Genomic DNA, 19,000 nt, shown 5'->3' on the forward strand with positions numbered 1-19,000 from the left:
TACATTTAACAAAATATTTAGAACGCCCGTCCTCTTTTCAAAAAAATAAAAATAATAATTAACGAAGTTATTGCATTTTAGTAACAAGAGTTTTAATATATTCTTATCTTTTTTTTTCTTTTGGTGTGATTATATTTAGATCTTATAAAATAATACATAATTGACGGAAAAGAATACAAAAATACAAACAAATATTCATCCATAATAGAATCTTACAACATTCAGTTTGGTTTTATATAGTTGAAACGTTTGAGTATGGCCACTTTGAGAATTTTCGCTTAAGATTTTCTCGGTCAAAGACTCAAAGTTATAGCTCGTGAATCAAGAAGTGTACTTTTATCGGAAATATGGGACTTGTACTTTTACAATTTTATTCACGACGTCGGAGGTTGATTGAGTTGGACATTGCGATTCTGTGAATCCGTGATTGAAAACCTATAAAATTGCAAAATCATTGTGTCGAATTACTGATAATACCCTAAAATTGGAACCCTAAGTAATGTTATTCTCGGTTCCATACATTGAGTTCACAGATTTAAAACCCTAATGATTCATCTAATTTTGGATTTGGAAGAGACTTTTTTAACAAATATATATGCTATTTTATCGTAAATATTATTTAAGGCATACAATAATCCAATATCTAATGCTAATAGAAAAGATTGGTGGTCCTCACTGGCGCGCGATTAGTGTCAGGATGAAAAAAAACATTGCATGTTATGTAGAATTTTAAGCTTTATTGTGTGACGCAGTTAAGTTTCCACAGACTTTTGATCATTCATGGTACTCGAATTATTGCCAACTTTTTTTATATCAGTAATCAATTCATTTTAACACAACATGTCTACGTATCTCATAATCATTATGTCTGCTCCATCTCCCATGCAAAAGGCTGTACCTCACGTACCAAATTATCTAATCATGTTTTAAAGTATTTTGAATTTTCAATACACAATACAATACGGTAATACCTGTGTACATGAGATTATATAAACACATGAGTGGTTCTCGACATATAGTTGCATATTCGTTGTAGTTCAAATACAATTGGAGGGTTCGACATGGTGCAAGTTTTTTTTTTTTTTTTTTTTGCCGTCGTCTAGTGTGCTGCAGATAATTGGTTCATTTGCATATAGTTAGTTTTATTTGCCGAACGATCAACAGATGGTAGATCATCATTTTTATTGGAAACTACTGTTCAATAACTGATTTTGTGTGTATATATGTAGATAATGTATCAATGTATGTCAGTACGTAATAACCGATTTAAACCATATATAACATAACCATAAATCTCAAGTTATTGCAAGGAATGATATTAGAGAGACAAGTCGGAGACAAAAGAAAAGGATCAAAAGGGAAAAAAAAACGAAAGCAATCAAAAGAATAAAGAAGGAAGGTGTGAAGAGCTTTTGCCCCTGAAATTTAAGAGAATGTGATTAAAGTTGCAGCTCAAGAAAAAAAAAACAAATCAAAGCAAAAAAGAAAAGAAAAGCTTAGAAGAAATTTTTAAAATAAAAGACATACATAAATTTCTGTAATAAGCTATTAAGTACTTTCACTTTCTTGTTTTGCTTCATTTTGTATGACTATATTCTGCATGCATAAAAACGGTGACGTATAAACCGATCATTGCTGCCACATTCTTTCTCCGATCTCTTAGTTTCTCTGATCCCAACGAGAATATATCTCTTTATTGTTTTTTTTTCCTCCTTTATATAAATCTTCTTTTTATGTAAATTTAAAGATTTTGTTTTTCAAAAGAAAGTAAATCTTCCAATGGTATAAAGGGTACAACTTAGGGTTACTTTTATCAGATCGATTATCTTTTTTTTCTTCTTAAACCATAACCTCCAGGTTAGATTAAAGAAATCGTAGTTAAAGTCGAATAAAAAAGTAAAATTAAAATTAGTGCCATCATTATATCTTCATAACTTTAGGGCTACTGTATCTGATAAAGAAAATTAGCTAGCTTGATTGGATATATTGTAAATATATACATGAATTTGATTAGTCTTTCAGAACAAGTTTTTATTTACTTTATAGTAATTCACCAAAGTAAAATGCTACATTTTGGAAGAATGATGATTATTATTTTAAATAGTTATAAAATAGACAACAACAAAGAAAATAGTTATAAAATAAAATGTAAACGACTTAACTCAATCTCTATTGATTAATTTCTTCAATATTTTGTAAACGTCTATACATACGAACTGTACGTCGTATTCATTGATTTGGTCGATTAAAAACCTATTCGACCGGTTAGCTACACATCGTGGTGTAAATGGTCCGGTTATATTATCCAACTTTACTAATATCAAGGGCATACTCAAAGTCTACACAGAAACAGGCACGTCAGCAAATTTAAATCAACGCATTAATTATGATTATTAATTCCGCTTTGTTACCTAATGATCTAATAAAGTTATTATATTTTATTTTATTTGTTGTCGACAGTTATACTTCTCTTATCTCTATTCGTTATGTTATATGAATTCACAGGTAAAAGATTAGAGCTAATAAATAACTTAGAATCATAGGAGAATATTTCATTTTATTACATGTTATATACTTATCATGTTTTTAAGAAAATGAAAAAGTTAGGTTAAAGTGGCTATACGATATTACGATAAGTAGTAGTAGTACAATGTTCAACTATTGCAGTCAAAAAAGCATTTTTCACCTTTTACATCTTTTATGGATAGTTTTCACTATTTTTATAACTTAAAAGATGAAACTTTGGTTTCATATAAAATTCTTTTGATCATCTAGCGTCGTATCCAAAACTAAAGATCATATACGTATCTTTAGTTTTGTTTATATTGGGAATATTAACTTTATTATCTATTTATTAGTGTCACCTTTGCTGTGTAATGTGTATCTCCGTATATCTATGTCTCATACTTAGTGATAAATGATTTTTTGCAGAAGGATAAGCTTACAGTGAAAACAATAATCCAATTTCTATGAGGTTAACAAATATGTATATATATTTTAAAACCTCTAAGAGGTTAACATATTTTTAAACGTAAATATTAGTTGCTAGTCGAATTTCTTTTTAACAAAGATTGGCACAAAAATTAATGCCCAAAATATGATTTTATTTAGTTGTTACCAAACTGCCTATAGTTTGATAAAAAAATTATATATAAAAAGGAAAATTAAAAAGGGAAACGAAAAACGGAACAAATCATTGGAGAGGATCGGTCAAAGAGGAATAATTAAGCTCTTTCTTTTTAACAAATTTTATTGTCATTCACTTTTATATTTGTCTTTTGTTGGGTACTGTTGAACGAATGTTTCTTTACTTCCATCACAAGACAAATAAATAACTCAATACGTCGCAAGTGATTCTTTATATTCCTAACTGTCGACTAGAAAGAAAATAAATATCATAGTTCTTTGACAAAAAAAAAAGAAAATATCATAGTTACTTTACTCCAAAATTATAGCCTATGACTAGACTTGATTGGCCATAGAAAATACTTACATATTATGTTATGATGGAATTTCTTCAGTAGCTATTCAATTCTTGTTAGGATACGACGCTATATTATGATGGAGTTTCTTCATTATTTACATGTTATATTATGATAGATAGAACAAGAAACAAAAATAAAAAGCTTCTATGTAATTAATTATGGAAACTTTCTTTGGTAATTTTTGTTTGGACGTTGTAAATTACTTTGCTGTTTTTTATTTTATTTTTTTTTGTATATGTTGCGTTTTCGTTTATTGTTGATTTATATATTCATCTAAACGTGCTTCCAGTTTTAAATAAATTTATTTTGTATTTGTAAACTTAAAAGGCCACATGGAAAATTTTCAAAACTTTACATAAATGACTGAAATTACAATTTACACCATTTTTCTTCACACACTTAAGAAGAGTCAAGACTAAATTTTGGAACATTCAAACGGGCTAAACCATTAAGCATCTTTGTCTGGGCCGAACTCAAAATATATCTCTGTTCAATCCGTGCCTTCAGCCCAACATGTGTTTTTTCAGCCCAATAAGTTTCTTGCATGTTTTGAAATAAATAATGAATTTTAGTCGAATTACTTTCTCTCATATCGGCATATTTTGTTCATTTTGTTTGATGAATGGGTTTAAGTCGTCGAAGTTGGTTAACCGATATCGTAACGTAAGATTGAACCGGAGTTTCAATACTCGTTACATTTTTTCGTATTCTAGCTAACGTGAACGGATGTTGTTTATACAGCTTTCTACTACAAAAGTAGATTTCAAAATTGAACTGCGATTTTCTTCTTACTCTTCTAGAAACACTTCCTCATATTTAATAAGAAACGAAAGAATTAGACTCCGACAATATTGGGAATGTTTAGTTGTCATTTGGACCCAATATAATCAATTCCATACATTTGCAATTGCAAGGTGGGTGAGTCATCAAAATTTATGAATCTTCCAAAGATTATAGATAGAACAGCTTTTAATTAGCCTAATAAACAAAAGGAAATACGATTATGCATACAAAATAAATTAAATATTAAGACTTTTAATGAATTCTTAACCAAAACCATATCAAGTCATATCATACACTATCCTCCATACACGTGGTAGCATACATAAGTACGTTAAATAATTTTATTTAGCAAATAATTTTATTATAATCATCTTTGATCACCAAGATCATGTTGGGCCATCCAAGCCACGACTTTAGTAATGTGAAAACAATATCATAAGGAACGAAACACTGTTCATTTCATACAATTAAAATACAACTTTTTCCTACACATTTTCTCAAGAGTTTAGTAAGTGAGAGACGAATGATTTGAGAAAACAGTTTTTACTTTTTTCGATTTGTTTCTCAAACTCAGTATTTTCGGATTTCTAATCCAGATTAAAAGTTCTGAATAAAATCACGGGGTATGGAGCAAAGCCGATATAAGTAAAAACCTTTCCATATTGATAGACACTAGATTTTTTTTTAGTTCATAAGATAGATACTAGATTTAGTTTGAGTATAATGGATTAATGTGGAACTAGTTGTATTGTTTAGTATGTGTATGTTGTATGATTTAGTGACCGTCTTCAGTTTTCTTGATGTCTTTCCACGTTTTACAAATTCTTGAAAGAACTGAGAACTCAAATGTATGATACATAACCATTGAAAAAAATATTTCCACCATCATAAATAGAGTTTTACGAATCGTTTCACAACTTTTAATTCAGTTGACACCATTAAATAATCAATATTTCTTTAGTTACAATTCAGTAGAATAAAATTGCATATGCTATATTATCTAATTCTATGAATATTTTCTGTCTATGATATTTGATTTTTATATACTTTAGATTTTGGATCACCCCCACATTATTTCGCTTTTCAGTCACATTTTGTGTTTAATATTGCTAGATAAGTCCGTGGTTATAGCTTACTTTGTTAAAATCATATATCTCAACTTATTTCATAACAGTATCTAAAGAAGATGGAATTTTATAAATATATAGACACTCAAAAATCAGAAGAAAATATATATCCACAAATAATAGAAGAAAACATAGATTTACTGCATTCAAATCAAGGGACATGAAAGAATATCCTGGACCCAAGTGGGTTATATTTTCAATAAAATTTAGCAAAAAAAGTTGACAATCAACTAATCATCACCATTATTGGCCATAATCATTACGTACGCATACACATAGCCACGATGTCTACCTATGTTTAAATCTTTGAATTCTGAAACTACGTATCTTTTATTTTTGTTTAAAAAAAACCTAGTACGTATCTTCTTTCCTTACTTAGACATCATCTTCTAACTTTAAGGATCGAAATTAGAAGAAAAACAAATGATTAATATCTACAAGAACAGAATTTTGCATTTATACTCAGATACTCTTCTAGTACCTCACAAAAATAAAATGAAATTGGAATTGAACACGCCCTAAATTCAAGTACTATACGGTCTATACCCATTTGAGTATATGAATAATGCATATTGTGAGTGAAAGAGATAGATACGATACACTCTTTTCTTTGTTTTTCAATTGGACAAAAGGAAACAGATTTTGATCTCTGAATTGAACGGTCAAGATCGTATATAATTATTTCAGGAGATTAAGATCCCACGTGCTTAAAAACTCTCTGTCAGACTCTTTATGTATAAAATCCTCGGCCCACTCTTGTTTTGATAGTACACTCAATAGAAAGACACAAAGAAAGAAAGAAAGGACAAACAGAAATAACAAAACCTTCCATTTCAAGAAAGCATCATCTTTGTGTGTCCGAAAAATGGAAGATCTCGACCATGAGTACAAGAATTACTGGGAAACCACAATGTTCTTCCAGAATCAAGAACTCGAATTTGACAGGTGCTTACTAGAATCTTGGTCCATTTTTTTTTTTTTTGTTTCTTTAGTTTTTTTTTCCGATAAAGATTAATCTTGCTTTAGTTGGTAATTAATGAAAATTGTTATAAATTATAAAATTTAAGTTGGCCGATGGAGGAAGCGTTTTCGGGTTCCGGCGAGTCGAGTTCGCCAGACGGAGCGGCAACGTCGCCGGCTTCTTCGAAGAACGTTGTCTCCGAGAGAAACAGACGGCAAAAGCTTAATCAGAGACTTTTTGCTCTCCGGTCAGTTGTTCCCAATATAAGCAAGGTATGATTAATTATTCCATTACTTCTCTTATTTGTTTAATCAACTGTCTCTTTTAAATTTAATTTGTTATCCAAATAATTTAGTAATAAAGTTTCGTCACCAGCAATTTTTGTTTTGGTCAACAGAAATTAAATAAGCGAATAAACTTTCTCTTCTTTCTTTTGTAAAGAAATAAAACTATACAAATACAATCTGGTTAAACCAAATCCAACCAACATTAAACAAATAAGCAAACCAAATTTTTGATACTCTAAATCCATATCAAGCCATACTAAAATGTATTTTGGTCCCCTAATTACCCTGATAGCATATAATTGTATACGTGTGATGATTTGTTGATTAAGACTGGATTTTATTGAAGTATTAATATTTATCTATTTTTAGTTGGACAAGGCATCTGTCATCAAAGATTCTATCGACTATATGCAAGAACTTATTGATCAAGAGAAGACTCTAGAAGCAGAGATCAGAGAGCTAGAATCACGGTCAACATTGCTAGAAAATCCGGTAAGAGATTACGATTGCAATTTTGCGGAAACTCATCTGCAAGATTTCTCAGACAATAATGACATGAGATCAAAAAAGTTTAAGCAGATGGATTACAGTACTAGAGTACAACACTACCCCATTGAAGTTCTCGAAGTACGTACTATGCATTATTTGGCAGTACATTCTAAATTACCTTTCTTTTGAGGTAAAGTTAATTATTCCAAATTGTTTTTATATAAACATGAAAAAACAGATGAAAGTGACATGGATGGGAGAGAAGACGGTAGTGGTATGCATAACATGTAGCAAGAAAAGAGAGACAATGGTGCAGCTTTGTAAAGTGTTGGAGTCTTTGAATCTCAACATTCTCACTACTAACTTCTCTTCCTTCACCTCTCGTCTCTCCACCACCCTCTTCCTCCAGGTCACTCTCTCCCTCTCTCCCTCTCTCATATCTTTATTTGGCAATGTGATTACTAGTACAAACTACAAAATTCTAAATGCATCTAGAGAATACTGTACGTGTCTTGTTTTGGTTTGACGCTCATTTTGCACTCATGGAGCGAAATTATAAAATGTTAATGGAAAGAGATGATAATATAGTTTAGAAGATTCTTGCTAATAAAGAATGTTAGATCAATTGTAATCAGCTATAAAATTAGTTTTATGCACTTGTCGGACTATAAAACACACCAACCAAATATATTTGTCCATTTTTAATTTGTCGCAACTATTCAGACTTTTATATACCAAATTCAAATCTTACTATTTTCTTTTCTTTTTGGTTATTTTGGGAGAAAAATGGTCGTCTGACGGCACGTAGACAAATCCTTTAGTGGACAAGAATTAATAATATGAATAAAAAGCATATGACTAAGTGCTTTAGTAAAGTGGATTGTTCTTTTGTTTTGGTAAAGAAAATATGTTATCTTTACGTAATAGTACAAAAATGTAATTCAAACTTACGAATTGTTTGGAAAATCACTATCAAATTCAAAAGGATAACCTTTAGACGGACCCATTTAATTACTACTTTTCTCCCACCTGTCTCCATTAAGTGGACCTTAATTCACATTACACCTTAAGTATATATAGTCAGTAATATCTTAATCAATCAATTAAAGCTCCAATTATTGAGGTTGCCTCGAGCCCATCACATTTTTTTCGAATTTCGCCTTGACTTTTTCTGATAGGGTTAGATTCTCTCAAAAGTTAAATGTCATATTCCATAAAAAATTAGGATTAACTTAATCAAAAAATTAGTGTGTGAAATCTCAAGTGCCTCGTGTCCCAGAAAGTGCCGTCCAAGCATAGTAGCACTAGAAAAACGTGGCTAATTTATAACCTCACGCGGTTCAACGTTTGTCTCTTTCACACTTTTAGCACGTGACTTTTCTAGCACTACACCTTATATCAATTCTTAACTCAAATTAACAATAGGCTACAAATCAACTGTAGCCAATTAGCAAGTTATTTGTGTTAACTAGTTGTATATGGTTCATAAGGTCTTCATTATGCTAATCATTTTGGTAAAAATTAGTTACTCCAAATGATATCCATAGCAGTTCATGGTAGAAATTAAGGTTTGGTCCTTTTTAATATAAGCAGATTTGTTAAGAGTTATTATTTTGTGTTTTTACTCTAAAAAATACAAATTCATTTCATTATCTCTATCTATTTGATTTGTTTATCATCATCATATACTAGGACTTTGGTGTAAACAATCTAATTACAAAAATGCTAGTTTCGTGAACTAACGTTCTATTTTTTTTGAAAAAGGTAATTATATTATAAGCTGTAGGTTGGAAATTTTTGATGACAACAAATACGAGTATTTCTTGCCTCACAAATGAATATAATATTATGTTGGTTTTCTTTGACAAAAAAGAATTATGCACCTTTATAACATTTTCTTGATAAAAGATAATATAATCAGACGCTAAAATTACAGTGAGGTATAGACCAGTGGAGTCATTGAGAGTTGGTGAAATCATACTCCAATCATTTATCAAATAAAAAGTCGATCATTTCATTTCAAACCTGTCCTTATCCGTCCTTTTAAAGATTATACAAAAACATTAAACAATGATTTATCCACCAATCTCATTTTCCACGGGAAATAATTATAGTAGTAATGCGTGCAGGTGTATATACACAAATTTATCAGTTCTAATTTTCTTTTTACGTGCTGCCAAAAAAAAAGAAGTTTTTTTTGTCTGATTCGTGTAAAACCTAAACACCCCTAATTTTAATAATCTATACTGACGTTGGACTTCCTAGAATCCTAATTTACTTCAAAATTCTGTAAAGATATCGTATGATTGAAATAATATAGGACTGTTTTAGTTTATATTGTGATAGATGTATTAATTATAGTAAATCGTTGAATTTGCAGGCGGATGAAGAAGAAAGCAGTGCAGTAGAGGCCAAGATACAGATGGCCATCGCAGCTTATAATGATCCAAATTGTCTTATCAACTTCTAATTTACTTCTGGTTTTTTACTTAAATCCGTTTTATGCAATATATGTGAAGAGCTACTATTGTGAGGGTTTATTTGTTTGAGCTACAAAACATCCGATGTTTTCTAATAAAATAAAACAAAAATATGCATGTTCCTTCTTATAATCTTAAAAATTATACTTCTAAAAAAATCATTTGAATTAATTGCAATCATAACCGAGTATAAGAAGAAAAAAACATAAAGAAATATGGTTAAACTAAAAAAGCAAATATGACTTTATAAAAGATTTTGTGGATACTTTGTCTTTGAATTGATGAACATGAATCAAATGCATATTGTAAGTTGCAAAATAGAGAGACTTGCCATTTGTTTCAATTTGATCTGTAAAGTTAGGCAACAAATGTTTAGTAAACTCATAAAAGTGACAGTAGGCTTTGTTAAGGAGTTATGTTCAGATAATTGCAGATTTGTAAACAATTTATTCTTACCGCTATATACACTCGGTCTAAAAGCTTTCTCTATAACCATCATCTTTCTATGATTATTACTTGGTTGAAACTAAAAATATAGTTGCCAATCTTACTCTATCTGTAAGAACCTAAATCTTTCAGCTTTATTATTTTTTAAACTAAAATTAAAAGCCAAAGTTATTTGGAAAAAGGGAATTAAAAAAAAAAAGAGAATAAAAAACGAAATGTACATAATTCAAAAAAGAGAGCTAAAAAGTTCCATTAAAAAAAAAATCCCAGTTTTATTTTTTTCTGGGGGATTTTATCTGAAGTTTAAATGACACATACAAACTGAATAATACACAAAACTACATTAGGTACTCTCTTAGACTACGTTCCAAAAGAATCTAACAATACCAAAACTTCTGCAAAGGACTTTTTTCTTTTCTTGATATATATATATATATTGTTACCTTTTCTCCTTGATCTCTGCTATTGGAACATACACTACTGAGTCTTCTTCAAGTAAAGGAGAAGAAGAATTGCCTAACTTTTTTCGGCCTTTTGGTGTTTTAAATCTATCAAGCCTCTGCGTCACGTCCAGTAACTTGTTTTCTGTTCTACAAAGCATCTCCATTACTGCTTCCAATTCTTCCTCTTCCGTCATCTTTCTCCCCGTCTCCTTCTCTTCTAAGCTCATTTCGTTGCTTAGCTCTTCATGTGACTGAACACAATAAGAACAAATAAACTTTAAAAATCTACAATTGTCTAAAACCACTTGTCAAACCAAATTCATGGAAGCGATACTTGATCATGGTTTCTTTAATATAGATATGTTCAATAAACTCATTTTGGCGAACCAGCTAATTTCATTTTACCTCTTCCGTCATCTTGCTCCCTGTCTCCTTCTCCTCTACCGCTGTACTTAAGCTCATTTCGCTGTTTAGCTCATCATGTGGCTGAACATAATAAGAAAAATAACTTTTAAAATCTGAAATTGTTTAGAATCACTGGTCAAGGCAAGTTCATGGAAGCAGTACTTAACCATGGTTGTTAAATATCAGATATATATGTTCTATCAACTTATTTTGGCAAATCGGCTAATTCATATCTTACCTCTTCCATCATCTTGCTCTCTGTCTCCTTCTCCTCTACAGCCGTCTTTAAGCTCATTTCTCTGCTTAGCTCTTCATGTGGCTGAACACAATAAGAAAAAAATTATTTAAAAAATTTAAAACTGTTTAAAACCACTGGTCAAGAGCTCAAGGCAAGTTCATGGAAGCAGTACTTAATCATGGTTTTTAGTAATAGATATGTTCAATGAACTCATTTGGCGAAACGGCTCATTTGTATCTTACCTCTTCTATCATCTTGCTCTCTGTCTCCTTCTCCTCAGCAGCCGTCTTTAGGCTCATTTCACTGCTTAGCTCTTCATGTGGCTGAACACAAAAAGAAAAGTAACTTTGAAAATCTAAAATTGTTTAAAACAACTGGTCAGCCAAGTTCATGGAAGCAGTACTTAATCATGGTTTTTTATTAATGGATATGTTCTAGAAACTCATTTTGGCGAAACAGCTAATTTATATTTTACCTCTTTCATCATCTTGCTTTCTGTCTCATTCTCCTCTACAGCCGTCTTTAAGCTAATTTCGCTGCTTTGCTTTTCATGTGGCTGAACACAATAAGAACAAATCACTTTTAAAAATCTAAAATTGTCCAAAACCACTGGTCAAGGCGAGTTCATGGAAGCAGTACTTAATCATTTCTATCTTACCACTAGAACGAAAGAAGAATCGTTTTGTTCCAGATACTGTTGACTTTCATCTGTGGGTGAAGGAAAAGAGACATTTTCCTGTTGAAATTCCTCCTGGTTGTTATTACATGGGGAGAGTATGTTTTGATTTGTAGCGTCAAATCCGGGTGGAACAGTGTCATCCAAAGTATCTTGAACTTCATTTGTTTCAGTGTTGTTCTCCATGACTGCTTCTGGTCCAGAATCTCCTCCAGAGACTGTCTTAGAATCCCCAGGTTGTTTCACGCTCTCAGTCTATCATATATAAACAATGGCAGCCAAATGATCAATCTCCTTGTAAGAAGTTTAGTCTCTGTAGGCATCCAGACAATGTTCATATGTGTGAATGAAGCAAGTAATAGCGATTTACCTTCCTATTCCGCAGTGCCATATACCGAGTATTTTTAAACCATTTATTGACCTGTAAAAAAACGATATTGAAGCACACGTAGAACCAAAAAAAAAAACTAAGAAACCCAAATGTTCATTAGCTGTATGAATGAGTTTCATAAGCCTCGATTGATCTAAGAAACATTCGCAAGATAACTTTTTTTTGGCTGCACTGTTACCTTCTCTGGATCAAGACTCAGCTCTTTTGCAAGACGATCCCTCACAGCTTTTGAGGGAAGCTCAGTCTCTGCAAATACTTGACGTAGCTTCTGGTACATTCATGCAAAAAAATTAAAACTTAGTAATAGGTGTTTTCTCTTCTTTTTTTTCTTTCCCTTATGGTAAACTACACATATATAAGACACTAAAACCGGGACGAAGCAATTGCAAACCTCAACTGCATTTCTTGGGAGTCTGAACATCCGCCTTCGACCTCCTTTATTTTCCACAGAGACAGAATCTCTCTCACTCTGTTCTAGCGTTTCTACAACATCTTGATCTTTCTTACTGCTTTCACACATAGTTACAAGTGTGCTTCCTGCATCAGATTCCCTTTTTCTCTTCCTTCTGTCATTCGGACCCCAGTCTTCATCTTCACTACCTTGCTCTTGCAAAACTGCATCCTTTCCAAACATTTCCTGAGACAAAAATATAGCCGAAAATTTCACCACCAAAACAACATCATTAACGAATTGTAGCAGATCAACATTTCAGGGATTTTGAAATCCATGGATGTGGTACGTACATAGTACAACTGTGTATAGTCAACAGTCCTTCGCTGTCTTGGCCCACATACAGTTTCTTCATTACTTGTTTCGCACTGCTCCACCATATTGCTGAGTCTATGGCCTTCCCATGATCCCGTTGAAAGGGCAACACCATCAGATGATAAGCTCAAGCTAGTTGAAATGCTTTCTTCATCGTTATCACCACCACCATCACCACTAACGTTGCTGCTGTTTCCTCCACCGTTTTCCCTCATTTCAGGGTCATAATCATCATCCTTGGAGTCATCCGAAGGCCAATCTGCTTCATTGTTAACTGTAGCTTCAGATCCAATAGGAAGACTAGCTTCTTCATTGAAGATATCCTTATCCATACAAAACAAAAGCAAGAAAAGTTTAACTAGAAGAGTAAAGCAGAGTTCAGATAGGGAAGTGTCTCTATCTTGCGTTCAAACAAAATGAAACACAATGGTACTTGCCAAGGGTTTACCTGCCAGTTGCTGTCCACAGGGAAATGAGTTCCAATTTGTGCATTCATTGTGTCGATAATTTCAATTTTGCAATCACAAAATTTGCAAAACCAGCCCTGATCTCCGGGAGGTACTGTTCAGATTTTTAAAAGCAATATGATTGAATGAAAAAACTCAGGTGGAGAAGCCACACTGTATAAACTCTTTAAGACTATATAAGTATATGCAACAGATGGCTAGAGCTTACTGCTTTCTGTTTCCAAAGGAGGGTCAAGGCATTTCTGGTGAAATGCTCGATTACACGTTCCATCACAAAGTATTATATCATTGTCTGGAAAAGCTTCTCGAGAATTGCATTCTGCACAAAATATCTGCAGAAGGTAAAAACCATCAGGCAATTCTCCAGTGTAGTTTCCAGTATGAACTATAAAGACATGAATAAATAAAAAGAGTTGCTTACATGATCATGATGAATAGATCCATCTGAAGCTATCACTTTCTCTTCCATGCTTCCCACAGAACTAAGCAGATCCAGTTGGCGAATGGCGTCGCGTAGTCCAAGCTTGCAGTTTAAGATCTCTTTCCGGGCTCTCTCAAGCTCCTTGTCTGGTCTTATCTTTTCCCGGCTGAAGAAGACATGGAAATACAAGAGTCAAACCACATAATTGTTTGCAACTAAATATGGCCAAGATTGTTTCTTCGCGTTCGCGGTTGCATTTGTATTTATATTTCCACTTTGAACTTTACAAATGATAATTAGAATACTATAAGCAAGTAAACGTAAATGCAAAGTTCGTTTTTTTACATTTGAAACAATCCTGGCCTATGGAGAACAGAGGAAACTACAAATTCAATTTGGAAACAGAAAAAAGGTTGAATACGCGTAAAACAAATCTGTGGACCGAAGCATTGACCGCTATAAACTTAAGAAAACTCGTTCGTAACGCACAATCATCATTCTTTTGGTAATATATCCGAGGAAATGGTAAAATTGTAACATTTTTTCCATATAAGAAACAGTGAGTCTATAGGGAAGAAATTCAAATTTTGTACCTCTGACCTTTCCAACCTTCAGTTGCGTATGCATCGATAAGATTCTGCTGCATCTTCATCTTAATGAGCAAATACCTTGTCCTCCTTTGCAACCTTAAAGAATCATCAACCTCAACCTTATTATCCTTTTGCTGTCTCTTACTTTTCCTCTTTCTTGTTTTCTTAACCTTCTCCTCCTCCATTTCCTCACAACGGACCCATCCCCGAGAGTACTTCTTGGTTCTTGATTTCGAACAGAGTTCTTCTTCCGCTTTTCGCTTATTCTGCTTAGAATTTCTCTTATTTGATACTTCTTTACCTTTCTTCACAAATGATGAGAGTAAAGTAGACCCAATTCTCTCAACTGAAACACAAGCCTTATCAGTTTCTTGACTGATTCTCCCCTTTGTTTCACTCTCCTCCATATCGAATTCCCCGATCACCGAGACTTATAGTCCTCTTAGCAAATCATTTCATATAAGATCTTACCCTGAAATATTCAAGAACCCTCCCCTAAATCAGTTTCCTCACATTTACACAACCAAACCAACAAACTGGAACTAATGATTCTTAATTCCCCATTAAATGATATCCCACGGAGAAAAGGACTGAGTCTAGTCTTGCACAATTTAAGAAACAACACACACATTAAAGGCACTGCCAAATTCAGACATGTTTTGACTTTTAATTCAAAAGATTACAGATTTGTGATTGAAGACGACACTATCAGACAAAACAAGGAAACAGATCGAACATTACACTAAACAAACACAACACTAATCTCTTCACATCTCAATCATGCTCCGTGACCCAAAACATAAACAAATTAATGGTAAGGTAGATTATGTAACTAATCTGAGCACAAGAATCGTAATTTTGATTCAACGGAAGAAGCCAACAACAGGAAATTGAGAAAGCTTAAGTTTTTAACAGAATAAAGCAAAACCTGGAAGAGAGTAAGGATTGAGGAATTGAGAAAGATGAAGGCAAAGTGAAGATCTTTCCGATGAGGGTTAATGGAGGGTACTGAAATATTGGTACGGCGGGTTTAGAGTTACCGGCGGCGACTTGAAAGAGTGCTTTCAACGGTCGGGTTTACGTCACTCTCCGTTCATCGTTTTAGGTACTTTACTTTGGCAATGGTAATGCTCCAGCAACTCTTACTTATTTTCATTTTAAGTCCCTGTATTTAGACATATTTTTCCATATTGTATCTAAGTTTTCCTTTTACATTCTTAGCCAAAAATAAGTTTCCATTTCGATCGCGAATTGAAATTCATGAATCTAATCTTTATGAATAGAGACGAGTCTTTTTGAAATATAATTAGACTTCTTGTATATATTGTTTACTCAGCCCAGTTAATATAGTTATTGGGCCGAATAACCAACTTAAGCCCATTATTAAAAATAAAATTTGAAGAAAAGTGATTTAAGTTGGGTCCAGAGAGATGAATGAAATTTAAGAGGTGGGTCGAGTATTTGTGGTCGGCAAAAAGCTATAGTGATTAGTGAGTAGGTTTCTTGGATATTTTAACTTGTTAAAGAATCGATTTAGGTCGGTTTGGTCCATATGTAAATGAGTCTGTCGTCGGCCGGGATTGCCGAACTCGTCAAGTAAAAATGGTCGGTAAATATATTCTATAACCTAAAGTTGAAAATTGTTTTTGTTCTTACATTTTTTTTTTTTGTATGCGACTTGCCTATCTAATTTTGTTTGTCACTATTCATAAAATAGGAATGTTTAATAGCTTTCACATGATTAAGGAAGAGATCAAGATATGGCAATGAATCATGCACCACATGGGTGAAGTGAGATAAGAACAAAAGCTAGCCCATAAATATTTTTCACATGTTATTCACATTAAATTTGAAATAATCACCGACTATAAATTCTGTGGTGTCGAACTTGTTGATTGCAAGAAAACAAAATTATAATTTATGTCTATATATATAATGGGATGCATTACTCGGAAATGCCATCTTATATATTGACATGTGGGGTTAAGTTCATTATTCTATTTTTGATATGGCCATATCAAAAATAAAAGGGTCCAAATATATTGACATGGGAGGGTCCTAAGAATATATGAAAGTCATGTAGCTTTGTAAAATTATTGTTATCTATTTTATATCTTAAAATCAAAATGATGGGATATAGAGACAAACCGCCAAAAGATTGTCTTCTAATGAAATAATTTTTCAAAGCTATAATGATTTCGATTATTATGTTTTAAGACTATGTGTTACTTACAGATGTTGTGACATGTTCGATGGGCTAGTTTGATCTAATTCTACCACGATTAGTTTTAGTTTTACATGAATCGGTTTTAAAGAATTTTGATTTTGTTTGCCTTGTCGAAAACATAGCCTCGTTGTTCACTCACAGATGAGTTTATTGTGAATGACGGATCAAAGCTATTGTGATTATACAAAATTGTAAGCTTTTTCTTATGGTCATTTTTATATGTTATATATGGTGCATATACTTATATACATAACATAGACGTATTAGTTAATTAATATGTGATTGGTAATGGATTAAGTTTGTAATTGCTTCCAATTAGCTACAACCAAAACTTAGATTATAAACAAACATGAGTATTGAGTACACGAGGAGATAAGGGATTTGTGGTTTCATAAGTTGCTTACTCCTAAATGTCGGATATTGTTATATAATAACTTAGTGTATTAATTCCAGCTGTCATATATAAATTTGTAATAAAATAAGTCATATGATTGCGATTGTAAGTTGTAACTATAGTTTTTCTTTTCTTTTCTCGACAGGTATAGAGTTATAAATATTAAAATGTATTTTGAAATCATTTACCTTATCTTAAACTTAAAACTTTGGACTAATTCCTTTTGAAAAATTAAAAAAAACTTGAAAATAAAAGGTTTTAGGGGTTTTGGATTTGATCTATAATCTAGAGTAACATTTTATTGGAGGTGAAAGACTGAAAGTGATTTGTATTATACTGTTCTTTTTGTCTATCGGGAAAATGGAGGTGATGTAGAGGGATCCACGTGTAAGATTTCATGTGGCGTAGAAGATTAGGATCGACGTTGAAAAAAATAAAATATCATACTTATACGATAATATAGAATACCAAACTAGTATAATTTTCAAATGGGAAAATCAATTTGAGGACCGACTCTTACCAACAACTATTTTGGCTTTTTTTAGATGCATCTAATTTACCAATCATTCACGCATTGCCTCAAAGATAATATGACTTTTCGTGTCCACGAAAATATATAATTCCTCTAAAAGAAAATTATAGTAAGTATTAATTTGGTCGTGGTCGTCGTCTTTTATCGTTTTTACAAGTAAACGTAGTATATTGATAAAGACTACTATTTAAAGGTCCACACATAGATTCAGTAATTGGGTCGAGTTTTGTAGACTCGTGTAGGATCGAGTTTAATAGTTCTAAAACCAGATTAAGGTAAACTGCGATTCATATGGAACTAATCCAGAGAATGATAAGCCATGTTAGATTCATGAAACATGAATTGTTTTGTTCGTAGCAGTTACATGCAAATTGATCCGCATAAGTCATAACCACCTACGACAAAAAAAAAAAAAAAAAAGTCATAACCACCTAAAACTCTTAAAACTCATTGTCTAATATTAAAATAGTTCTTATCGAATAAATTTTTCATTTTAGAACTAAACAATTAATGTAAACTAGACTCGTCGTTCTGTCATTACTCTCATCATCAGTTTCTTTTTTTTTTTGATTCATATTCTCAATCATTATTGATAGCAAAAAAAAAAATATATAACAAGAAGTACGTACAATCCATTGTTGTATAATTAGGTCACATAAAATTTACAAAAAGTTTGTTTGTCTTTCTGTACACTACACATAATCTCGGAACGCATAATTCTATCTATATTGACACGTCATGAAGACGTGTCGTAAAGACTTACTTGGATATGACTTCTTTGTAAGTTGCAATGAAACTCGTGGTTAATGCCGCCAAATCTGAAATTCTTGGAAAATTCTTCGAATATACCTTTTTAATACTCATACATATATACATTTTCTCACATAACTTAATCCATATTTGAGGTTTCCACCGAATCGAAATGTTACAAAATTAACGTATCCATGCAAATCAATCTTTTTTTTCCCTCTCCGTCGTCAATGGAAATCAATCCATCAAAGAAACTTTAAAGCATGCGACTTTTCTCTGCATGTATAGATTAGTAAAAAAAAAATTACTTTATGGGAACGTAAAATTGTCATGGTCTTTTGACCAAAATTGTTTTAGATTCTATAGTTGCCTAGTTGGTATAATATCTTGAGCCACAAATTAGAAAATTTACTAGGTAGATTTTAAGAATAAAATCACAACTGCTTAGGTAACGTAAAATCACAACTGATTTGTTTACTGATATATCAACTATGGTTCTTATAAAAAAAAAACTATCAACTATGGTAACAATGCTATTCTTACCTTGGACTAACTAAAGTTATTGACCAACATAAAAAGTGATTAACGAACTGATCATTGAGCATAGTCAATATCAAATACAAACAGAATGAATATGTTCC

The 19,000-nt window shown here is 32.1% G+C and overlaps 2 protein-coding genes across 9 annotated transcripts; one reads left to right on the top strand and one right to left on the bottom strand.

Moving 5' to 3' along the window:
• Positions 1 to 6,146: 6,146 nt before the first annotated feature.
• On the top strand, positions 6,147 to 9,790 carry AT4G29930 (basic helix-loop-helix (bHLH) DNA-binding superfamily protein). Of its 7 annotated transcripts, none has more exons than NM_001341984.1 (6): positions 6,151 to 6,340; positions 6,463 to 6,628; positions 7,013 to 7,135; positions 7,214 to 7,270; positions 7,371 to 7,541; positions 9,513 to 9,790. In NM_001341984.1, exons 1-6 carry the CDS (start codon positions 6,261 to 6,263, stop codon positions 9,600 to 9,602), a joined length of 687 nt encoding a protein of 228 aa, NP_001329071.1. In that variant the 5' UTR covers positions 6,151 to 6,260; the 3' UTR covers positions 9,603 to 9,790. The 7 variants fall into 7 exon arrangements, with proteins under 7 accessions (NP_001078471.1, NP_001329071.1, NP_194722.2 ...); NM_001036675.1 differs by having other exon boundaries at positions 6,162 to 6,340; positions 7,223 to 7,270; positions 9,513 to 9,740; NM_119139.3 differs by having other exon boundaries at positions 7,013 to 7,270.
• Positions 9,791 to 10,290: 500 nt separating this feature from the next.
• On the bottom strand, positions 10,291 to 15,642 carry PRHA (pathogenesis related homeodomain protein A). 2 transcript variants are annotated; one of them, NM_119140.2, is made up of 15 exons: positions 15,385 to 15,618; positions 14,460 to 14,928; positions 13,867 to 14,032; positions 13,654 to 13,777; positions 13,427 to 13,539; positions 12,957 to 13,301; positions 12,604 to 12,849; positions 12,391 to 12,480; positions 12,192 to 12,242; positions 11,804 to 12,076; positions 11,621 to 11,701; positions 11,388 to 11,468; positions 11,146 to 11,226; positions 10,908 to 10,988; positions 10,292 to 10,753 (listed from the first exon to the last, which is right to left on the bottom strand). In NM_119140.2, the coding sequence occupies exons 2-15, from the start codon at positions 14,861 to 14,863 to the stop codon at positions 10,499 to 10,501; spliced, it is 2,391 nt and encodes a 796-aa protein (NP_194723.1). In that variant the 5' UTR covers positions 14,864 to 14,928; positions 15,385 to 15,618; the 3' UTR covers positions 10,292 to 10,498. The 2 variants fall into 2 exon arrangements, with proteins under 2 accessions (NP_001190867.1, NP_194723.1); NM_001203938.2 differs by lacking the exon at positions 11,388 to 11,468 and having other exon boundaries at positions 10,291 to 10,753; positions 15,385 to 15,642.
• Positions 15,643 to 19,000: the final 3,358 nt, after the last annotated feature.

Source organism: Arabidopsis thaliana, chromosome 4 (assembly GCF_000001735.4).
Source record: "Arabidopsis thaliana chromosome 4, partial sequence".
NCBI classification, from domain to species: domain Eukaryota; kingdom Viridiplantae; phylum Streptophyta; class Magnoliopsida; order Brassicales; family Brassicaceae; genus Arabidopsis; species Arabidopsis thaliana.

Coding starts and splice junctions, on each gene's coding strand:
- AT4G29930 (NM_001085002.2), top strand. CDS start 6,261: ATGGAAGATCTCGACCATGAGTACAAGAATTACTGGGAAACCACAATG. Junction 6,341..6,462: donor CAAGAACTCGAATTTGACAG/GTGCTTACTAGA, acceptor ATAAAATTTAAG/TTGGCCGATGGAGGAAGCGT. Junction 7,271..7,370: donor ACCCCATTGAAGTTCTCGAA/GTACGTACTATG, acceptor ATGAAAAAACAG/ATGAAAGTGACATGGATGGG.
- PRHA (NM_119140.2), bottom strand. CDS start 14,863: ATGGAGGAGAGTGAAACAAAGGGGAGAATCAGTCAAGAAACTGATAAG. Junction 13,302..13,426: donor CTGTGGACAGCAACTGGCAG/GTAAACCCTTGG, acceptor TGTATGGATAAG/GATATCTTCAATGAAGAAGC. Junction 10,754..10,907: donor GGAGCAAGATGACGGAAGAG/GTAAAATGAAAT, acceptor TATTGTGTTCAG/TCACATGAAGAGCTAAGCAA.